Source organism: Talpa europaea, assembly GCF_964194135.1.
Source record: "Talpa europaea genome assembly, chromosome: 15".
Classification (NCBI taxonomy): domain Eukaryota; kingdom Metazoa; phylum Chordata; class Mammalia; order Eulipotyphla; family Talpidae; genus Talpa; species Talpa europaea.
This window is the reverse complement of record NC_140083.1, coordinates 77,996,729-78,016,969: the sequence shown is the minus strand read 5'-3', so window position 1 is coordinate 78,016,969 and position 20,241 is coordinate 77,996,729. Positions and strand designations below refer to the sequence as shown.

At 43.8% G+C, this 20,241-nt stretch overlaps 2 protein-coding genes across 11 annotated transcripts; both read right to left on the bottom strand.

The window, feature by feature from the left end:
- Positions 1–767: 767 nt before the first annotated feature.
- LETMD1 (LETM1 domain containing 1) lies at positions 768–6,952 on the bottom strand (the record flags this gene model as incomplete). 10 transcript variants are annotated; one of them, XM_084254698.1, is made up of 9 exons in its annotated part: positions 772–842; positions 1,659–1,755; positions 2,182–2,334; positions 2,423–2,524; positions 2,643–2,829; positions 3,529–3,611; positions 4,496–4,611; positions 6,126–6,298; positions 6,831–6,952. In XM_084254698.1, the coding sequence occupies 9 exons, from the start codon at positions 6,950–6,952 to the stop codon at positions 772–774; spliced, it is 1,104 nt and encodes a 367-aa protein (XP_084110824.1). The 10 variants fall into 10 exon arrangements, with proteins under 10 accessions (XP_084110827.1, XP_084110825.1, XP_084110824.1 ...); XM_084254700.1 differs by having other exon boundaries at positions 6,126–6,277; XM_084254701.1 differs by lacking the exon at positions 1,659–1,755 and having other exon boundaries at positions 768–842.
- Positions 6,953–12,659: 5,707 nt separating this feature from the next.
- HIGD1C (HIG1 hypoxia inducible domain family member 1C) lies at positions 12,660–18,986 on the bottom strand (the record flags this gene model as incomplete). The annotated part of the gene is made up of 3 exons (XM_084255844.1): positions 18,760–18,986; positions 14,138–14,272; positions 12,660–12,724 (listed from the first exon to the last, which is right to left on the bottom strand). The coding sequence occupies exons 1-3, from the start codon at positions 18,971–18,973 to the stop codon at positions 12,660–12,662; spliced, it is 414 nt and encodes a 137-aa protein (XP_084111970.1). The 5' UTR covers positions 18,974–18,986.
- Between the last annotated feature and the right edge of the window lie 1,255 nt (positions 18,987–20,241).

Below are 20,241 nucleotides of genomic sequence, written 5' to 3'. Positions count from 1 at the left end.
CAAGGCTTAAAGAAGGCAGCCACCATCGGTTACAGTTGTACTGAGGGTAGCAAAGAGTAAGATCCACAGAGGCTGGACCACGGCCCAGAAATTAAGACAAGGGGGGGTGAAGGCCATGAGTACTGGAAAGGAGTGGAGAAGCAATTGTAGTTTCCCTTTATCTGCCAGAAGTTAACATAGTTTCAGAGGGGCACGAGGGGGAAGAAAGTGTTCAAAGGATTTAAAAAGGAAAGGGTGTGGTTAGTCCAAGGAGGGGACCAAAAAAAAAAAAAAAAAAGCCCTATATTTGGTCATGTTGGAAAGGTTGGGGAGGCACTGAAATACATGCATGGATTAAATGACCCAGTTTCCCAGTTTAGTGCTGTTCCCCACACCAGCCAGAGATTGTCTTTAACAAAAATTGTCTTTAACAAGCTGTAAAAAATACGGCAGTGGACGGCAGTGGATGAATCCTAAGCAAATGAGGATTCCCGCCTGGGGCAGAAACTCACTTCTTGGGACCTGAACTTAAAGCATCACAGTCAAAGCCCAGCAGAGGTTGCTGCCTCTTCCAGCCAGTTCTGAAGGAGCTGGGGTGACACCTCACTTGGGCCACCCCTGGTAAGAGGGTTTGTTTCCATTCCAGCTTCCACACTGTGAAGCCTGAAACACCTGCTCCTCTGCCTCCCACACGCCTAACAGTACACACAGACTCTTTGCTGGCAAGTGCTGTTTGGTCCCACGCTGCTGTACTATGTGACTGCAGGACAATGTCATCTGCTCCATGTTCACTCAGCGCCTTGTCCCAAGGTAGTTGGTGGAAAGCAGGACCACGTTGTGCAGCAGGAGGGACAGCTCTGCTTCTGAAGACACCATCAGTGTTAATGTCTTGGCCAAGGAATAGTTCGCCTTCTAACTGCCTTGGTATACTGGGCTTGATACCAGAGGTTGAAGCCAGTGCAGGGAGGTATGACATTAGAGGTATGACAAAGCAGTGCCCTGTGTACCCTGCTTTGTTCCAGCCCATATTTTCCTTCCCTTCTATATATTCATATCTACTCATCCATATTCTTGAGTCTCATGTGGATGGCAAGAGAAAATTCAAAGATGGTAATGATGGTTTAAATACCATTGTCTCCCTTGGGATTCTTCTGGCAGAAGTTGGTGCTCTCAGGACATTTCTCAGCTCCAAGGAGATTAGTAAGGTTACCCTGATAGTCAAAGGCTCAGAAAACATCAAAGTCTAGCCAACCAAGTTCTCCAAACAAGAGATCCACAGGCCTAGTACTCACTCTCGGATACTTTTTTATTTGGCCAAATGAGAGTTTCTGGTCTGAACTGGAATGCCATTAGACTAGTGCTTCTCAACTGGGACAGTTCTGCTCCCACCTCCCCCACGGACATGTGGCAATGTCTGAAGGCATTTTTGGTGTCAGAAAAGGGTGCCACTGGCAACTAGATGGTAGAGGCCAGGGACACTGCTAAGCATCCTATGATGCACAGGATCACCTCCCACACAGCATCAATAATACTAGGGTGGAGAAATTGCTTCCTTACCTGCTTCCACAATCACTACTACTACACCTGCCTAGCCACTGCAATCAACTCCAAAATAATCTGAGAATCACTTACAATAATGACTTGGGTTTAGGTAGCTTAACTGTAGGAATCTGTCTTACCTTTCAAGCTGCAGGAAATTTGCAGCCATTCTCCCAGCCAGGTTCGACACCGCTCTTCAGCAATATGGGTGGAGTTCAGGCCACGAAGATAACAAGCCTATGCGCTCAGAAGAGAAATGGCCAGTAATAGTCACAAAGTGAGGATTCCAAGGAAGGGAAAACCCACAAGGAATCCAATCCCTTTACGTAAGTCGCAACTCATCCTTCAAGCAACCTTTCACCATCATAATTTGAACTAGAATGGACAAGAAGAAAGCAAAGAGCCCTGGATGATCTAAAACAAGTGGTCTAAAGTATATTGTTGGTTATTTGAAGAGCCAGTTGAAAGGAAATAAAAGTCAAATTATTATGGGCAGTTCTTCCTTACTACTGAAGCTCACTGAGGAAAAAAGACAGGTCCTATTCTGCAGTGAGAGGACACAGAGGTTGGGTGTTGCTATAATGAGCATGACACGTTGCTCTCTGTAAGCTCCTGAGCCCCTGCGAACTCAAAGGCCCAGCAAGAGTTGCTTCCACCTCTTACCGATTTCACTTCCTGAGCAGTCAGCTGGCCAATCCCCAGTTTTGCCAAAGCCTTGTCCAGTTGGTGAATCACAGTGGTATGAGACTTCAAACGGTGTCGCAACAAAAGAGGAGGCAGGTAAGGTGTGAGCAGCATGGCTCGACTCAAGGCTTTCTGGGACAAAACAATGTAGGGGAAAATCAGCAAGCAAAGACCTGAAGCAAGGTGGGGCTATGGAAAAAGAAAGTCTCTCAGTGCTCACCATCTGCAGAGTCTCCAGTTGCATCAGGCCCAGAGGATGGTTAGAGAAACACTGTCTCAAAGCCAGGATGTCATGGATTGCTGGGTGGGTACCACGCTGAATCTGGGGGGAAGTAAAGAGATGCAGATGTTAGGAGGCTCCTGCTAGCCCTCTTAACTCGTCTTAGTGCAAACTGGATCTAATGAGATTACTGGTTTGCAGGAAGCATTAATGGAGATACCTTGGCACACAGCTCCTTCATATGCCACTGGAGCCCTGCATCCGAGATGCGAGGGATGACCCTTTCTAAGTGTTTAAGGATGTCTTTGTGGGACTGCTTCCGGAGACCATGATAGATATCTAAGAAATCAATTTGTTGCTTTGGGGTCCAGAAATATTGGGTCAGTAGTTGCCTAGGAAACAGGTACCTGAAAGGAAAAAGAGTCACAGAGTCACTTGCTGAAACTGGCATCTTTCAAAGTGAACCGAGAAAGAATTGGCAGACATGAAGACCAGACACTGCCCTATCTCAGCTTTCCTTTTTATAGCTGAGTCTCAGACCAAGGCATCAAGATACCATATCAAGCAACATGACTGAGGTTATGAGAAAGGAAGAAGCCGGGCGATGGCTTAGTACAATGCAATCTGGTAAGTTTGAATTGAAGTGTGTGAAGGACACGCTTTGGATAGAGTTGCCAACAGAGCTGAATGCTGCGTGTCGTGGTGACAACCTCAAACCATTGCACGGCCCTTGAATGCATATAAAAGGGAAACAGCAAATCTGTTTTTCTATTCATTTATACCAAGTCTGATGACTGACTATAACGCATGGCCACAAATCTCTGGAACTTATCTTAAGAAGTGAGATCTGTGCTCCCCTTTAAAACTCTGGGTAAACAGCTCTCCTGCCCGCCTATGGCTCGGCACCTATATCTTTTCACAAACCTGTCCCTTTCAGGGGCAGCTCTGTCTGCACACTGTGTCTGTGCAAGTGTCCTTTAATTTCCTTCTTTTTTTAAATAATAAATCTGCCTAGCTTCTGAATGGAAAGTTCTTCTCAATATAATGCTAATATATGAACAACCTACGTATCTTTGATATGATAGGATACAGAAGTTTGTACTCACATTAGCAAGAAGACCAGGTAGTTGGCAAAGGGTGGGATGGAAATAATACCTAGGAAAAGACACTTGGTGATGTCTCGTCGAAACTAAACAGAAATAAACAAAGAGAGTTATTTAACCCAGGTAAGTTCTTTACATATGGACAATACTTCCATCCCACTGTACAGTAAATTCTATTAGAGCCCAGAAAGGATCCAAGTTATTTCTCCTGACCTCTTTTTTTTGTACGATTTTTATTTATTTATGCATACAAGAGTTGGGGTACAGGCCAGAGATGTGGGGGGGGGGGTGAGAGGATCCACCAGAGACAGAGTGGGGAACAGAACAGGCAGATTTATCAAAATACACTGTGGAGGGGAGCAGTAGGAGAGACAGCAGAGGTCTGCTTCGCCATGTGGGTTTCTCCCTGGCCAGCTGGGGATCGAACTCATGCTGCAGAGGCTGTGGATTGCTTCACAGTGCAGTGCTTAATCCCTTGCGCCACCAGGGAGGCCCTCTCCTGACCTCTTGATTCTAAGTTCCTTAAGGCGAGCAGCCCAGATTTATTCACTTTTGTATCCCAATGTCTAGCACAGGGCCTGACACTACCAAGTTCCTCCATGGGTTCTTGCTGATTTGCAGAATGGGTCCTAAATCTTACCTCAGCTTCAAAATTACCCATCAGTCACCACCAAAAACTACTCTCCTGCTGCCTACTGGGTCTTGAGGGTGTTTATAAGTTCAGAAACAAGTTAGATTTTAATGTTGTTCAGAATGTGTGCCAGGAAGTCTATGGAGAACTCTGCAGTGGAGGACTCTGAACCCAATTCTGACAAATATTCTGAAGTTCTCATTATTTCATTGCTTTCATCTCACACAAAGGGCAACAGCTTCATGAGTGGTGAACAAGAAAGGAAAGAAAAAAACTTGAAAACTTGGTTAACTTTAATTACCTCACCGTGAACTTTTGATATCTGTCCCTGGCCCATACCTGTCTCAAATGCTCCATCTCCCGGTATGAAAGTTGATGAAACTTTATATTGTGCTTCCACATATTTGCCTTTATTCTTCTAGCTTTTTTGGCATCAGCCCATAACATCTGCAATCCTGCCTCATTAAAGTAGAGGACATAGTGTGCTGTTATCCCAGTTTGATTCTTCCTACTCCATGTTCTCTCACACAAACACACACATATCACACACACACACACACACACACACACACACACACGTCCCTCCCCAGCACTAATCTTAATTGAAGTTTTAAACTAGGTGTCTGGAAACTCTTTGAGAACAACCTGTTTCTCTTTTCTCATCCCTTTCTCCCCAGCACATCACATCAGCCAAGTTGGCCTTGTGAAGTCTACTTTACTCACTCTCTTTTTAAAATGAACAGTCAAAGCTCCCTACCCTCAGGAAGTCTTGCTCAATTAACACTGTGCATTCCTCAGCCAGATATTAACTTATCTCATTTCTAGCATTTTTATTATTATTGTAATTCAATGTATTTGTATGACTGCAGTTTTAATTTTCTTTTTATGATAATCTTTACATTCAACTAGGACTTTAGTTTTTGCAAATGCTTTCATATTTATCACTGAGATGATATAAAGTCTTTGAAGGTTTCACAGTAATACAGAAGAAGGGAAGTGTGGGACTCGCAGCCACACTATTGTAATTGTTGATGTCAGTTCAGTACAAGGAACTCCACTATACCACTCTCTAATTCTGTGTATAATTAAAATTTTCCACAACACAAGGCTTAAAGACAAACCAACCAAGGCACTTTAAGACCCTTTCTTATTTTACCCTCTTTCTAAATCTGGGAGCAAACAAAGCAGCGATTTGTATCACTACTTTAAACATAAGGATCAGCAATTCTGCAAGTCCACGTGGCTGGTAATAACTATGATGTACTTTAATGTAACTGGAATTATACTCAAAGCACAGAGTATAACAATAGTTATAACTACACTAATTGATTCATAAACCAGGCCCTAAGGACATGTATTGATTTATTGAAACTTCACAGCCTGATGGTCAATATTTAAGTTTTTATTTCTATCTCCATTTGACAGATAAGAAAACCAAGGGACATAGAGTTCTTGTAACTTGTCCAGTTATAGTCAGTGACCTGTCTGGCTCCATACTGGACACACAATACCATCTCCAAGTAACCAGCAGATATGTGATATTACCCCAAACATTCAAAAACCAAGTATAGGTAGTGCTATTTCCAAACACTGCCAGGATAGATCTGTGATAAGCCTTAACCCACCTTATTTTATGGGCCAAGCCAACTGGTACCCAGCACAGCACTGTGTAGCCATAGATCCCCGCCCTTGTACCTGAGAAAGACTGTCTACCTGAGTCAGGTGTATGGTTATGAAAAGTGCAAAAATACCTCTAGAATTCCTGAATGTTATTGCAAATTGTTTCTCATAACAACTCTCTCAAAACATCCCCTCCATGTGGGAACTTGTAAGAATTCTTTTAATACTCAAACATTCAAGAAACAGAACATCCAGTGTCACCACCCCATAGCAGAACCTGCAAACCTTCTAACTCTCTGACATTGCCCAAGACTGATTCAAGGGATTCCTATTTTACTTATGTTTTTACCTTTCATGAAGGTTGTGTACAGTACATAGAAGCGGGGGAAGTTGTGGCTCAAGAATTGATGGTATTTCCCATTAATCGCTTTTGTCTTGGTCGCCACATAAGAGATCAAGCTCTTCACATCTGCCTTTGGAGAAAGGTGAAGCTGTGAAGACCTACAAGGAAGATCAAAGAGACTATCTGGGAATCAGTCCTGCCAGCCTTAAAGACAAGGCTCCCTAAATACGAAACACCAGCTTCTGAGAGTAAATGCTGAGACCTGAAGCTTCTGAGATCCTAGGAAGATCTTGGACCAAGGAGAAATAACCAACAGGACTGAGAAAAAGAGCTCAGACAAAACGGAGATCGTGCAGGAAGGGATGCCAGGCAGTGGCGGGAATCTACAGCGGGCACAAGGCAGGAGACCAGAGCGGCAGAGGTGGGATCAAGGCAACAGCAGGTAAAACCGGAGACGCGCGGGGAGGCTGACAGGTGAGCGCCGGATTCGCGGGAAATTCAATGTGGGGCACAGAGATTTGAGAGGGTCAGAAGTCAGGTCACCGCGGGGATCCGGGTGCGACTTCCGAGCAGAACACAGATCCCGGGGCCGGGCGTGGGACCCCGCACGCCGAGACAGCGCATGCACGCGAGGAGGCGGCGGCCGCGGGCACGGCGGGCTCTGGAAGGGACCGAAAGCCAAAGAGCGCTTTTCTCGCTCCGGGCCCTCACCGAGGGGCTCCCCAGGCGCGGCCGCAGCGGAGAAGTTGCAGCCTGCGGGCGACACAAGGCCCACGGGTGACGGCCGAGCCCCACAGAGCAGCCGGAGCCCAGCACACCCTGGACAGCGCCATCTTCGCCGCGAGCGAGTGGGCGCCCGCCGAGGCCGGCTTCCGGTCCAGGGGCCCAGGTCGCGCTGGGGCGCATGCGCCTTCCCCGGGCGCTGATTGGCGCTCTCCGGGCGCGCGGCGAGGGGGCGGGGCTTGGGCGCGGCCCGTCGCTCCAGCGCTGGAGGCGCCGGAAAGGGGCTCTTCCCGAGGGAGCGAGGACGTCCGCCGCGGGCTCCGGCTGCGAGTGTGAGGACGTCCTCTCCTTGAGCGCCGGTGACCCCTCGCGGTCCCCCAGGGCTTTTGGGCTTCCTGGCGCCGCCCCTGCCCCGCGTCCTCCCCGGGCTTCGGGCACTTGCCTGTGGGCGTCGCGGCCATTGCGCGCCCGTGCGCACAGCGCCCCCTGGGGGCCGGGCGGACCCGGCGCGCCCCCTCGTGGCGGCGACCTGGGGGAGGCGCTGCCTGGGAATGGCCCGCGCGCCCCGCTGGCTGCGGGCGCCTCCTTGGCGGGCCTTCCCCATGGGGCTTGTGGGCAGGTGCTCCCTGGCGCGTCCTGAGGCCCACGGCGGTCCTCTGCGGAGTAGCACCCGCTGAAGGAACCCCGAGTCCCCCCCAGCCCTGTGCGTGTTCCTGCAGCGCTTAGCTGCGCGCGTGTGCGCTGCTCTCCTTGCTTGGCGGCGCCCGGCACTGGGCTGAGCGCCGGCACCTTCTTGCATGCTGACCCCGACTCTGGGTGCCGGGACTGCGCGCTGCTCGTGCTGCGTATGCAAGTTTAATAAATGAATTAATGCCTCAAACTGGGAAGGACCCCCCCAGAAGTGGCACTGAGCTGTCTCCAGGAACTACCAGTCCTCTTAAAGTTACATATGAATATTTCATCGGTGAAGGGTGTTAGGAAGGGCTACCCGTTTGGAAGCAAGGATCTAGGTGAAGATTAGGATCAGCATTTTCTCTAGTGAGTGTAACCTTGAACATGTCACTTTAATATTGAGTTTATGTCCTCTTTACTCGTACATGTTTGTAAGAGTTCAGTGATGACTCAAGAAGAAAATGGTCATGAAAGCATCGACATCTGTGCAATCCTTTGTGAGTCACTGAGCTTTATATTAGCATAGATTGTTTAGGGTTGTGCCCCTCATAGTAAGAGAAGTTCTGCAAGTGGGTGGGTCTCCACAGGGTTAGGTAGACAGCATGGACAGAGAAAATTGACTAAAACATGATCTCCATCTTCAGGCAGATGCTAAGCCTATCAGCAACTACGTATCTCTCAAGAATGTTTAGCTCTAAAACTTTAGATGGTGCCTGGAAGGAAGAAGACAGGATCAACCAGAGAGATTTAGGAGCAGGGAAGGAACTATGCCTGGAGTGTGGAGCAGACAGATGGCATTCTGTGAAGTCCAACAACTAGACAGGAACACAGGAATTCATGCTTTCTCAAATACTTGTTTATTTACCTCCTCCAAACCCTGTCTCCTCTGCATACACAAAGTCCTTTTGGCTCTGCCTTGTTTCTTCAGTCACCCCCCTCGCTTCTCTCCTGTGCGCCACTCCCCTCATCTATGCCCAGAGCCTATGCTCTAGACTGTTGGAGTAGTCTACTTAGTTTCCTTGTCATTGTTGGCTTCCCTCCACCATGTGGAGCTCCATGCTGTAGCCTCAGATGGCTTTTATTGCAAATCAAAGCTTGCCATTCCCCCTTGAAGTTTCCTCTGACTCCTGGGATAATGTCCAGACACCTTAACCTGGCCTGCAAGGCCTTGTATTATTGGCCTCAGTCTGCCTTTCCAGCCTCATCTCATGCCTCCTGGTACCTCTTTCTCTTTAGCTCCTGTCTGATTTGAGAAACTTTGGCTTTTCAGTTCTACTCTTACCCCCAGCAACTTTATGGGTTTTTTGTACTTGATGTTCTCTCTACTTGGAGTTTCATGTCTTCTGTCGTGCTTGTCTTTTAGTTCTGGCTGAAATTATATTATTAGCATTTCTAGAAAAGGTTCCACATGCCACCGTTGCTCTTGTGCTTTGCATGTGTTATGGCTTTCTGTTCTGACCATAACTTCATGATGTTGATACCACTGTTAGTATCACATAATAAATGAGGAAAATGAGGTTAAGTAACCTATTGAAGATTTGAGTCAGCCTAAGCCCAGACACAGTGGGCACATGATTTACTGCTACATTGTGTATAAATCGTACTATTTACAGGAAACTTTTTTTTCCAAAAGATTTATTGATTTAAGCATAAAGAACTGGGGTACAGACCAGAGATGCGGGGGGGTGAGAGGATTCACCAGAGACAGAGTGGGGAACAGAACAGACAGACTGACAAAAATACACTTGCTATCAGTCCTAGGATCCACAACCCTGGCAAGACAGGAGAGGTCTGCTACACCATGTGGGTGTCAGCAACCTGGCCGGCCGGGGATCGAACTCATGCTACAGAGGCTGAGGGTAGCTTCACAGTGCTGTGCTTAACCTCTTGCGCCACCAGGGAGGCCCAGGTAACTTTTTTTTTTTTTTTAAGAGGCATGTTTATTTATTTATTTATTTGTTTGTTCTGTTTACACATGCACTGGGTACAGTCAGAAGCGCGGGAGGGTGAGAGAATTCACCAGAGCTAGAGCGGGGAGCAGAGCAGGCAGAAGGACTGAAGTACACTGCTGAGGGGAGCAGCCAGCGGCAGGAGAGGTCTGCGCACCATGTGGGACCCTCCTCTGGTGGCCGGGGAGCAGTTGGGGATTGAACCGGTGCCGCAGAGGCCGCGGGCAGCTTCGCATCCCAGCGCTCAACCGCTGCGCCACCGGGGAGGCCCCCAGGTAACTTTCTTAACCCCACAGAATAAGGCTTCCTTGTTGCTCATCTATGCTTTTTATACTTGTCCTTATAGTACTTAAAATGACCATAATAAATCTGCTGTCATTGTACACTAAAGACAGTCTTCCTATGGGATCCTACACTCACTGTATTTCCAGTTCCTAGCACAGTGCTTTTCACATAAGAGGTGTTCACTAGATATTTATTAATTGATAAATACTTTATATATCCGAATATGAGATCGCCTTTTGCCATGAAAACAATTCATCAGAAAGCAAATTGTCTCATATTACATGTTTTTACATAGTGTCCTACTATAGTCCATGATGTCTGATTTTTAACATGATATTTTGTCTTGAATGCAAGTACTGCTTAGGAAGGATGCACCTGTAATGACCTCACTTCATGCTAGGTCTTCAAGCTGGTAGAGGTCACTAGATGGGATCAGTTAAAAACAAAAAGAAGGCAAAAATGCTAATACAGATTTAGTGGATTATTCTGGGATCAGGATTCTCAGTTTCAAGTGTTAGATATTTTTGCTCATAAGCCTTTCCACAAGTTAAATTATGGAGATAAGCAGTGTGCAAGCATAATATGAATTACAAAGGAAAAGAAAACATTCAATTAGATACTCATCAGGATGACGTGATTTGCAAACTGGGCGAGGTGATGATACAGATGGCTTGAGTGATGATGAAAGTACTGATAATTTGAATGAAACTTTCAAAATTTGTGAAAAGTATTATCTCTAAATATTTTCTATATGGCCAGGCACATGGGCATGAGCACCTTCTAGTGCATAATCTGTGCCAAGCTCTTCACGCAGAAGCATGCTCTCAGCATGCACGTGAGCACACACCGGCCTTGCACACTTTCCTGCCAGCAGCAAAGTCTTGCACTGCATACCCTTCCAGCACCACCGAATGGTGCACCCCATGCCCTGATCCAGGCCTGGGGCCTGGTCACACCCACTGTAGAACCCCTCCCACCTGCCAGCCACCAGGTATGGAGATCATCTACACGCAGCCAGATCATACTTTGCCCCGAGGGCTGGCCCACCCACTGCTTCTGTCAGACCTTTTCTCCGTAACTGACTGTGCCCAGACACCTTACTCCTCTCCTCCCTGGTACTTGATCCTCCAGGTGGGGAGACCAGGGCTGGGGCAGGGACCCACTTGGAACTGGGCATCAGCCTGAACTGACACTCAGACCTTTGCTATCAGTCCTAGGATCCACAACCCTGACCCTGTTTCTTGTCCACTCCCTCTCATGAATGGGGTAGGGTCTGGGGCTGCTCATCTGTCCCAGTGTCAGGCTGGGTAAGATCTCTGGCCCTCCCTGGGACCAGGCCCCACCGCAAGCTACCCCACTTTCATCTGGCACCTAAAGAGCTCAAGTAGAGATATCACAGAATGGGATATGGCTTGAGACCCAAGTTCTGTAATAAAGGACTGGGCCCTATGCCACCCTCCTGCAAAAATGATTTTCTGACAATACATAACCAGAATTTCAGAAAGGTGCAATTAAGTAATTGTTACTAAGCAGTTGCTGCTACATAACTGTGAGTCAGTCTAATATAAAAGGTAATCATTGTCTATCCAGGCACATAATTAATAGTTTACACAAACTAGTTTAATTAGCAAGTGAGACATCAGGGGTTACAGTAGCCATGAAAATACCCTTCTCAAAAAAAAATACCCTTCTCAATTTCAAACATTATATTAAGCCACCAAAGTTTTGGCACAGAAATATTTTGCAAATTCAAACACTATATTATCTATTTATAGGGTCTTCCTGCAATGACCCTCCCTCTCTACCCAAGCTAACATGGATAAATGAGCATTTTCATACTCCCTTTTTTCAAATTTGAATTTACATTTTGATTTAAATACAATTTATGAGTGTTCACGCATGGCCACTATTAATAAATACTTTGCGTTACTATTTTCAAATAATAAATAGAATACTACAGTTCTCTCAGAGTAAAAGTTAACAACCCTGGTACCTACTAGGTACTGTGAGTTTCTCATTAAACACTTCATTAATCTATTTTCAATGTTGTGCTTATATTCAGAGAACGGAATTTTTCCAGTAGCTGTTTAAAAATATCTTTTCATTGTGTAATCATCATGAAGGGTAACTTTTCTATACCACCTGTCCTCAGCTTTCCTGACCTTCATGGAACATGTTCAGTCCATCAGCTAGAATATTTACTTAGTGGAACAAAGCAGTTGGATTTTTTTGTTTCCAAAGAGCACAGTGTTGACCAAATATGAATACTTGGTGGCACTAGATGGGCCTCATGAGAGGTACAAATGACAACATGTAAGTAATTACTTATGCAAATGGAGAAGAGTGAATATAATAGAGCGGTGGGTTAATGCCTAGAATGCAGACATAGTTTTCGATTTTCCTTCCCCAAACACCAGACTTCACCTTCCCATCAGGGTCACCCTTGACTCCAGGAACAGCAAGAAGGAAGTCAAGAAGGAAGTCAAGAAGGAAGTCAGACACTGTCTTTATTTCAGGGAAAACTTTCCCCCAGGATAGATGCATTCACTAAGTGATGAATAGAGTGTCACCTTTCTCATGGTCATAGAAAAGTTTCCTGTAGTCACTGTATAACTAACTCCTAATTTTCAGCTTGCTTTGACATAATGTAGATTATTTTCTACTGCTAACTAGAAAATAAAAAATTTAGAAGTCAGAAAATCATGTGCTAGATTTGAAAAGACATCACAAAAGATATTTTTGAACTGCCTATGCTGGTTGATTTAGAGATTAACTTCTTAGACAATTGAGATTTACTATGAAGACTATGAGAAATCTATCTGATACCTCTGCAGCATACATTTGCTACATATTGAAAATTCATTCATAATAACTAGTTTTCAGAAAGCTTCTTGTCTTTCTTGATGTAGCTTCATTTTTTGGGCACATTGCAGAATCGAGGTCTGATATAATCCTTATACATGGAATAGAGAACACCTAGAAACAAAAAGATGCATTATCAGTAAAGTGTACATGGGAAGGAAACGAAAACTGAGTTTCTTCTCTGTGTATTTATCCAAAGATGGATGAAGGGATTTTATATTCATTCTCTTTGGGGAGAGAATGTGCATGTCTTTGGCGACACAGTGATGAGTGATTTTTGTCATTTTCTTTATTTGAAATTAAAAAGAGGTGTAGATGGATACCTGGTTGACAAGGGGTGGAGAGTGATGGATTCGTATTATGTCAGCGTAGTTAAGCATACATTATTGCCTAAGAGGCATTCTGCCTAAAATTCAGAAGGATAATTGAAGCCTTAGACAATCCCTATATACTCATGGAAGGCACTGTTGGACAATTTTGCTTATTTGCTGGCCCAGCACGCCACTAACAATCTAAGCTTCTGTGCCTTTGTTTTTTCCTCTGCTTAGAATTCTGATCTCTTCCTCCACATTCTTGGCTTAGTTTACTTCCTTAGATGTAAACTTAGAGAATCCACCCCGGATTCTGAGGCCCCAGTAAAAAGCCCCTTCTTTGGGCTCGTTGCTATGACAGCCTGTGCTCTCGGTGTCACAACATTTATGACTTTATACGGTCTTCTGTTCTTGGTCTTAACCCAAAGTGAGACTAAACATTTGTGGTTAGGGCCTGAGTCTTACTTTGTATTGCTAGACCAGCCACAGTGTCTGGCACATAGTAAGTACTCAGTAAGGTTTGCTGATGATGAAAATGTGAACTATAACTTTGTAGTAAAATCTTTTGTCATATTTTACTCAATACTTGCATATTATTAACTCATGTTAATAAGATAATTTACATGTAACTCCCTAAATGCAAGTCACATACCTACCGTTCTATAACCCTAGACCTGTCTTAGGTTGATTCTACTCTGCACAGTATGAATGGGAGCTATTTACACTGAGGCATGTTCTCATTCATGCAATTTTAGATGATTTAGGTCCCAAAGTGGACTTCTTTTTAGAACTGACTGATTTAGTTGTTGATATTACCTGAATTCACCAGATAATTTTATAACTGTGCTTTGGATTTGACTGTATAAGTCTTGCTTAATTTATAGACTAACAAATAATAATTTTATCTGCTGTTCAAGCAGGCTGGGAACTATGACTGCAAAAGGGTAGGAACTATCGACTGCGCCTTTTACTACAGAGGATAAAGGATCCACAACTCTCATTCTTTCTGGATTTATTGTTTTCTTCAGTGCTTAAAATCCTAAGAAATTAAGCCTATGATGGGGTGGCAGTCTCAACCAAGTGAAGATTACTGTCTTTCTTACCATTCCTCCTCCGCTATTTTATCTTCACCCAATTATCAGCTTCTAATATAAATGAATGAAATAAAAATACTGTCCAGGACAGCTGAACACAAAATGTATGTTAAAGACTTTACCTAGAGTCACAGCTCCTACAACAAATCCTTGGGCAGCAACTCTCATGTGAATAAGATGAATGGACATTTTCTGATCTCTTCTGTGCTTTAACTTGTAAAGACCATAGGACACCACCGCGACAAAGCCTGCTATCCCTGTGAATTAAAAAAGAAGGGGCTATATAAACGGTAGGCTAGAAACCCCAAGAGTTAGAGTTGAGTAAAAGACTGCTTAAAGAACTGGCACTTGGGGGCCTCCCCGGTGGTGCAGCGGTTGAGCGCTGGGTTGCGAAGCTGCCCGCGGCCTCTGCGGCGCCGGTTTGATCTCCGGCTGCTCCCCGGCCACCGGAGGAGGGTCCCGATGGCGTACAGACCTCTCCTGCCGCCCGCTGCTCCCCTCGGCAGTGTACTTCGGTCCCTCTGCCTGCTCTGCTACCCGCTCTGGCTCTGGTGAATTCTCTCACCCTCCCGCGCTTCTGACTGTACCCAGTGCTTGTATAAACAAAAAAAAAAACAAACCAGCAAACAAATAAATAAAGCATGCCTCTATAAAAAAAAAAAAAAAAAAAAAGAACTGGCACTTGGAAAACAAGCAGGCAAGGTACCAAGCAATACCTTTAAAAGAAGCTGTCTGGACTTGTTTTGGCAGATTTTAAAATGAACCCTTACTCATAGATTCAAAATTTGCAATTTTCTCTTCCCAGAAAAACCTGAACCATATAGTGTAATAACTTGTGTTACAATTTTTACATTTCCTGAGGCATGGTGTTGGTGGCACAAACTGCTAGGCTCTTATTTGAAGCAAGTCATATAACCAACAAGTGAACCAACCAAACACTCCAGCATCCAAAGCTTTTGAGTAGCTTCCTCCCTCCCACCCTTGTCATCAAATAAAGACAGTGATAGAAACTATATTTTTATGTAGAAATGAGATATTTAACTTTAATAAATCTATGCACAAGAAGTATGTGACTCTGGGGGAAAAAAACTGCCAAAGCTCATACAAATACTTCTGAATCTCCAATCTCTAAAATCTATGATTTATCTTTTAAGATTAACCTTCCTGAAAATGCCTCTCTAGTTGCTACTTAGCCTGAAAGCCAGACAAAACACCAGTGGTGATGACACCAGTAAGAAGGCAACAGAAAAACTTTCCAGAATTGGACCTAAACATGGGCTTCTAGTCATTATGAGTCAGGTAGAACAGAGCTTCTCAAACTTTAATGTGCATACAGATCACTTGGGGATCTTGTTAAAATCTTTCATATTTACTGATTTTCTGTGTACTTCTTTTATTTAAGAGCAGTATTTAAAAAACTAAAACCAATTATTGCTGTGACAACCAAGATCCTATGTAGTGGGTTCTAAAACAGACTAGTGGGGCCTCCCCGGTGGCGCAGAGGGTTGAGCGAAGCTGTCTGCGGCCTCTGCAGTGTGGGTTTGATCCCGGCTGGCTGGCGAGAATCCCACATGGTGCGGCAGAACTCTCCTGTCGTGCCTACTGCTCCCCTCAGCAGTATATTTCTGTCATCTGCCTGTTTCGCTCTCTACTCTGTTTCTGGTGAATCCTCTCACCCTCCCGTGCCTCTGGCCTATACCCCAGCTCTTGTATAAAAATAAATAAATCTTTAAAATAAATAAATAAATAGACGAGTGATCAACCAAATAGGAAAGAGCTAGAAAGATTTTAAATCTGTGAGAAACAATCCATGCTAAATCTAAAGTAACTGCATAACAAATAAAGCAGTATTTAATATCTTTAGTATATAATTTATGGGTATAGAGAATGTTGGATTTGTATTTCATACCAGAGTTCAAAATATTTTTGAATACGTGAGAACGTAATATAAAAACTAGAAGAGAGTGGAATAGCATGTTTATAACATCTAAGACAAAATAAGGTAAACTTTGAAAATGACAAGAATAAAATGCTTTATTTTGACATAAGACTAAAGAACACTTTTGCACAATACAAGTGTGGGTCTGTTTGTTGGGTTATCTCTTCTTCCAGATGAGGGAGATATGCATGTACTCTTCTATCAGTACCACACTTAATTTCTCAAGCTAGACAAAAAGTCTAGAATATCACGTAGGGTAATTTCTCCTACTTTACCCTTTTTTAAAAAAGACTTCTTCAAGTGTTCTAGACTTGTGCATCTTTCCATATAAATTTTAGAATGTTACCTATGTCTATATAAAAAGTTGCTGAGATTTTTGACAGGTGTAACATGAAATCTATAAAATAACATGGGGGAAATTGACATCTTTGTCAAAATTGATTCTTCCAATCCATTCTTTCCTTAGCTTTTTTTTTAAAGATTTATTTATTTATTTATACAAGCACTGGGTACAGTCAGAAGCACGGGAGGGTGAGAGAATTCACCAGAGCCAGAGCAGGGAGCAGAACAGGCAGACTGACGAAGTACACTGCTGAGGGGAGCAGTGGGCGCGGCAGGAGAGGTCTGCGCGCCCTGTGGGACCCTCGCTGGTGGCCGGGGATGGAACCGGCGCTGCAGAGGCTGCCGGCAGCTTCGCAGCCCAGTGCTCAACCGCTGCGTTATTGGGGAGGCCCGATAACGCCATTTTAAACAATATAAATAATGATGGAAAGTATTCAAGAAAACAAAAATGTTTTATAAATTATCTGCATAGGACACTTCATCCTACAGCAAAAATACATATTAGATTTAGGTAAAGTAACAAAAACTAAAACTATTCAATAATAGAATCCAAATTTTAGTATTATTTCTTTTTCTAGCAAAAAGTTGGTTCTCTTCCTTTGATCAAAAAAAACAAAGCTCTGTTTTCAATTAAATGGTTTTGTTTCTTTTAATGATTAACATCAGAACTTTTGCTGTTTTCCATATAATGTTTCTGTGGTTGGTATATAATTGAATTTAGTTGGAAGTACTTTTATCTTTTTACTTTAATCACCTTAAACTGTCTCTGGAAAAATAATTTAATTTAAAATAGACACAGTGATTATCTTTGTTCATTACACTAATCTATTCAAGTAGTAATGAGCTCTTCAATTGTTTTTTTCTAGTTAAAAATACTAAGAAGGATGAATAAGTTACTACAAAATTATGTTTTAATGTATACTGGTTGCAATTACAAATCTTTAACAAATTAAGTGAATGTTACTGTTAGTTAAAATATTCTTTCTTGATATTTGAATAATGACACTTATAAAATTGCTAGATCTGCATTAACATTTAATGGAAACACATGATATACACCTATTTAAAAGTTTCATGGAATTAATACATTCACAAACTTACATTAAGTCTGATTTAAATGTTATTTTAATAGTTTCAGGACAAAATTAACACAAGGAAAGACACATGGCTGCTGTAGACAACAGCACAATTTCTTAGGGCAGTTTAAACTTCCAAGAGGAAAGAAAGCTAAGCACACTTTAAAACATAGTAGTGCTTAGTTTTTGTCAGTTGGCGTTCACATCAATATAGTATTTGTGGAAATTGTAAACATACTAAGTCTGTTTTGGGAAAAGCTAGAGAGGCTAAGACGCCAGGTCTAATTATAATACCGCTCTTTAAACTGGACTGGACTTCACCATCAACCACAGCAGATGGAACAAGGCGTCAGCAAAAGGGCCCTGAGCACCAACCCTCAAAGCTCAAGCTCTCAGTGTACCGGTGGGCCCAGGCTTTCGATCAGCTTCTTTACTCAGAATTGACTCACAGTCCTTTCAAGCTGGGGCAGCTAGCATCTGATGCCACAGAACATTAGAAGCAGACGTTTCTGAAGGCACCCGACAGTAATGGAAGAAACAGAAAACTCAATAAACATCAGACACAAGAATTTAAAGGCTTGAGACAAAAAGGCTCACATCTCAACAGTCCCTAAGTGACTTTCAGTACAGCAGCCTGATTCTGCTGCTGAGGGTCCTTCACCATCATGGGAAAGTTAAAGTCCACTCAATCAATTCTATTTTATTTATTTTTTTTTTGCGTAGAAGAACTGGGTTGCAGGCCAGAGGTGTGGGGGGTGAGAGGATTCACCAGAGACACAGTGGGGAGCAAAACAGGTGGATCTACTGAAATACGCTGGTAAGGCGGGCAGCAGGCAAGACAGGAGAAGTCTGTGCCATATTTGGGTTAGCTCCCTGGCTGGGGATCAAACTCAAGCTGTAGAGGTAATAGCACTAAGACTTAACCCCTAGGCCACCAGGGAGGCCCCAATCAATTAATTCTATTTACATTGGCTAAGCACTGGTAGCTTTAGATAGATCTCTAGTGAAAATAGGTTAAATAAGATAAGAATTGATGCTTCATAATAAAAATGGCCAACATTCTTTTTTTTTTTTTTTTTTTGTGGGACCCTCGCTGGTGGCCGGGGAATCGAACTGGCGCTACAGAGGCTGCAGGCAGCCTCGTAACCCAGTGCTCAACCACTGCGCCACCAGGGGAGGCCCAAAAATGGCCAACATTCTTGAGGAGTTTACTAAATACTGGAAATTGTGCTGAAAGTTTATAAACTTATATTTGTGCTCATTAGGGGTTAGCTTTCATTATCTGAAAAGATTGAATTATATAAGACAGTTCAAGCCTCAAAGATATTGGATAAGGTATTTTTGTGATATTACAGTTTTCCAGTATGTAGTCAAGGCTTATACTTACCTACAGGGACAAAGGGGGAGTCTCTAGATTTCCTGATCAGTCGGGACAACTGGCCTTCATCTTCCTCTGCTGACCACTGGTTATCTGAAGACATTGTTCTCTCTAGCAACAGTAAGGGATAAACATGGTTGCTGTGAACCATTAAGAAGACTCCATTGACCCTCTCCCAATGTACTCCCAATGTACTCCTGATTATGTTTTCTTCTGCCTTCATTTGCTTGACATGCCTGCCTGCTCAGCTGAAATGAACACTCATCTTCCCTTCACACTTTTCATGATGGAATCTTTTCATTTTGTTGGGAAGATGGAGCAAAAGAAAAGTGATAATTCCATGAAAAGAGTAAACACACAGATCACAATCGTGTCCTTCAGTCTCCTTGAATGGCTCAGCACTTGACATCACCTCAAACGTCAGTACTTCTGCCACAAAGGCAAAGAACACAGTTTCTTTCCCAAAATCGCATTTAAAACAACGATGGCAGTGCCAACACAGGGAAAAATCCCTCCAGATTTACAGGTGAAGGGAAAAGGATCACTCCAACTTTGCAAAATGTACAGGTCGGTACGAGACGCTGAGATTATTTACCAAACACCCCCATAGAAGCCAGGGGCTGTGCTAGACAATGGAAACAGTCCTTGTCTACCCAGGATGATGAGGAAATTCACGTGAGAAACTACAATCACAATACGGTCTGATATCCACGCAGCTTATTTCAACCCAACATTTCAAATATGATGACTTCATCCAAGAATGAGCATCAGAAAATGTAAAGTGGTACGGGACAAAGCACAGTACCTTTACTCACCCCACTCCTGCTGTCTGTCTCCTGATGTTCCTTGAGAACAAAGCCCAGATCAGAACAGACACTGGAGGGTCAGACACATTTATGTGCTATTTTCAACTAATTGACAATGGGAAAGCTCAGAAACACCCCGCCCCCCCCCAACCCCCCAAGGAGTGGCCTGCTGGCATTGGCCAGGGTTTCCACAATCATTGCTAGACACTTACTAGAACCAGCACCTGGCATAAACTTAAGGCTTTCCACAACATTAAGGAAACACTGAAGCCTTTTGAAGATCTTTCCTTAGTTCTGCCTTCATAGGGAAAATCCTAACTTTCCTCTCAGGCTATTGAGTCCTCCTACCTGATTCCAGGTTCAAAATTGAGAGGGAAGTCGGCACAGGGCTGTAACACTGGATCTGAGTGGTTGGGGAGGTAGCCATCGGAGGCTCAGATTATAGTCCCTTTAGGAATATGAGCTTTCCACAGTGTTGTGGCCAGATCCTGGGTTGAGGTGCTGAAAGTCAGCCCCGTGATAATAAAAATGGCTAACATTCATGAGGTATTTACTAAATCGTTAAGTGCAAACTAGCAGGGGAAGGTGCCAATCTCCAACTTTGCCAAAGCCATGTCCAGTTGGTGAAACACAGCAGTGTGTTTCAAGAGAGGAGGCAGGTATGGTGTGAGCAGCAAGGTTGAAC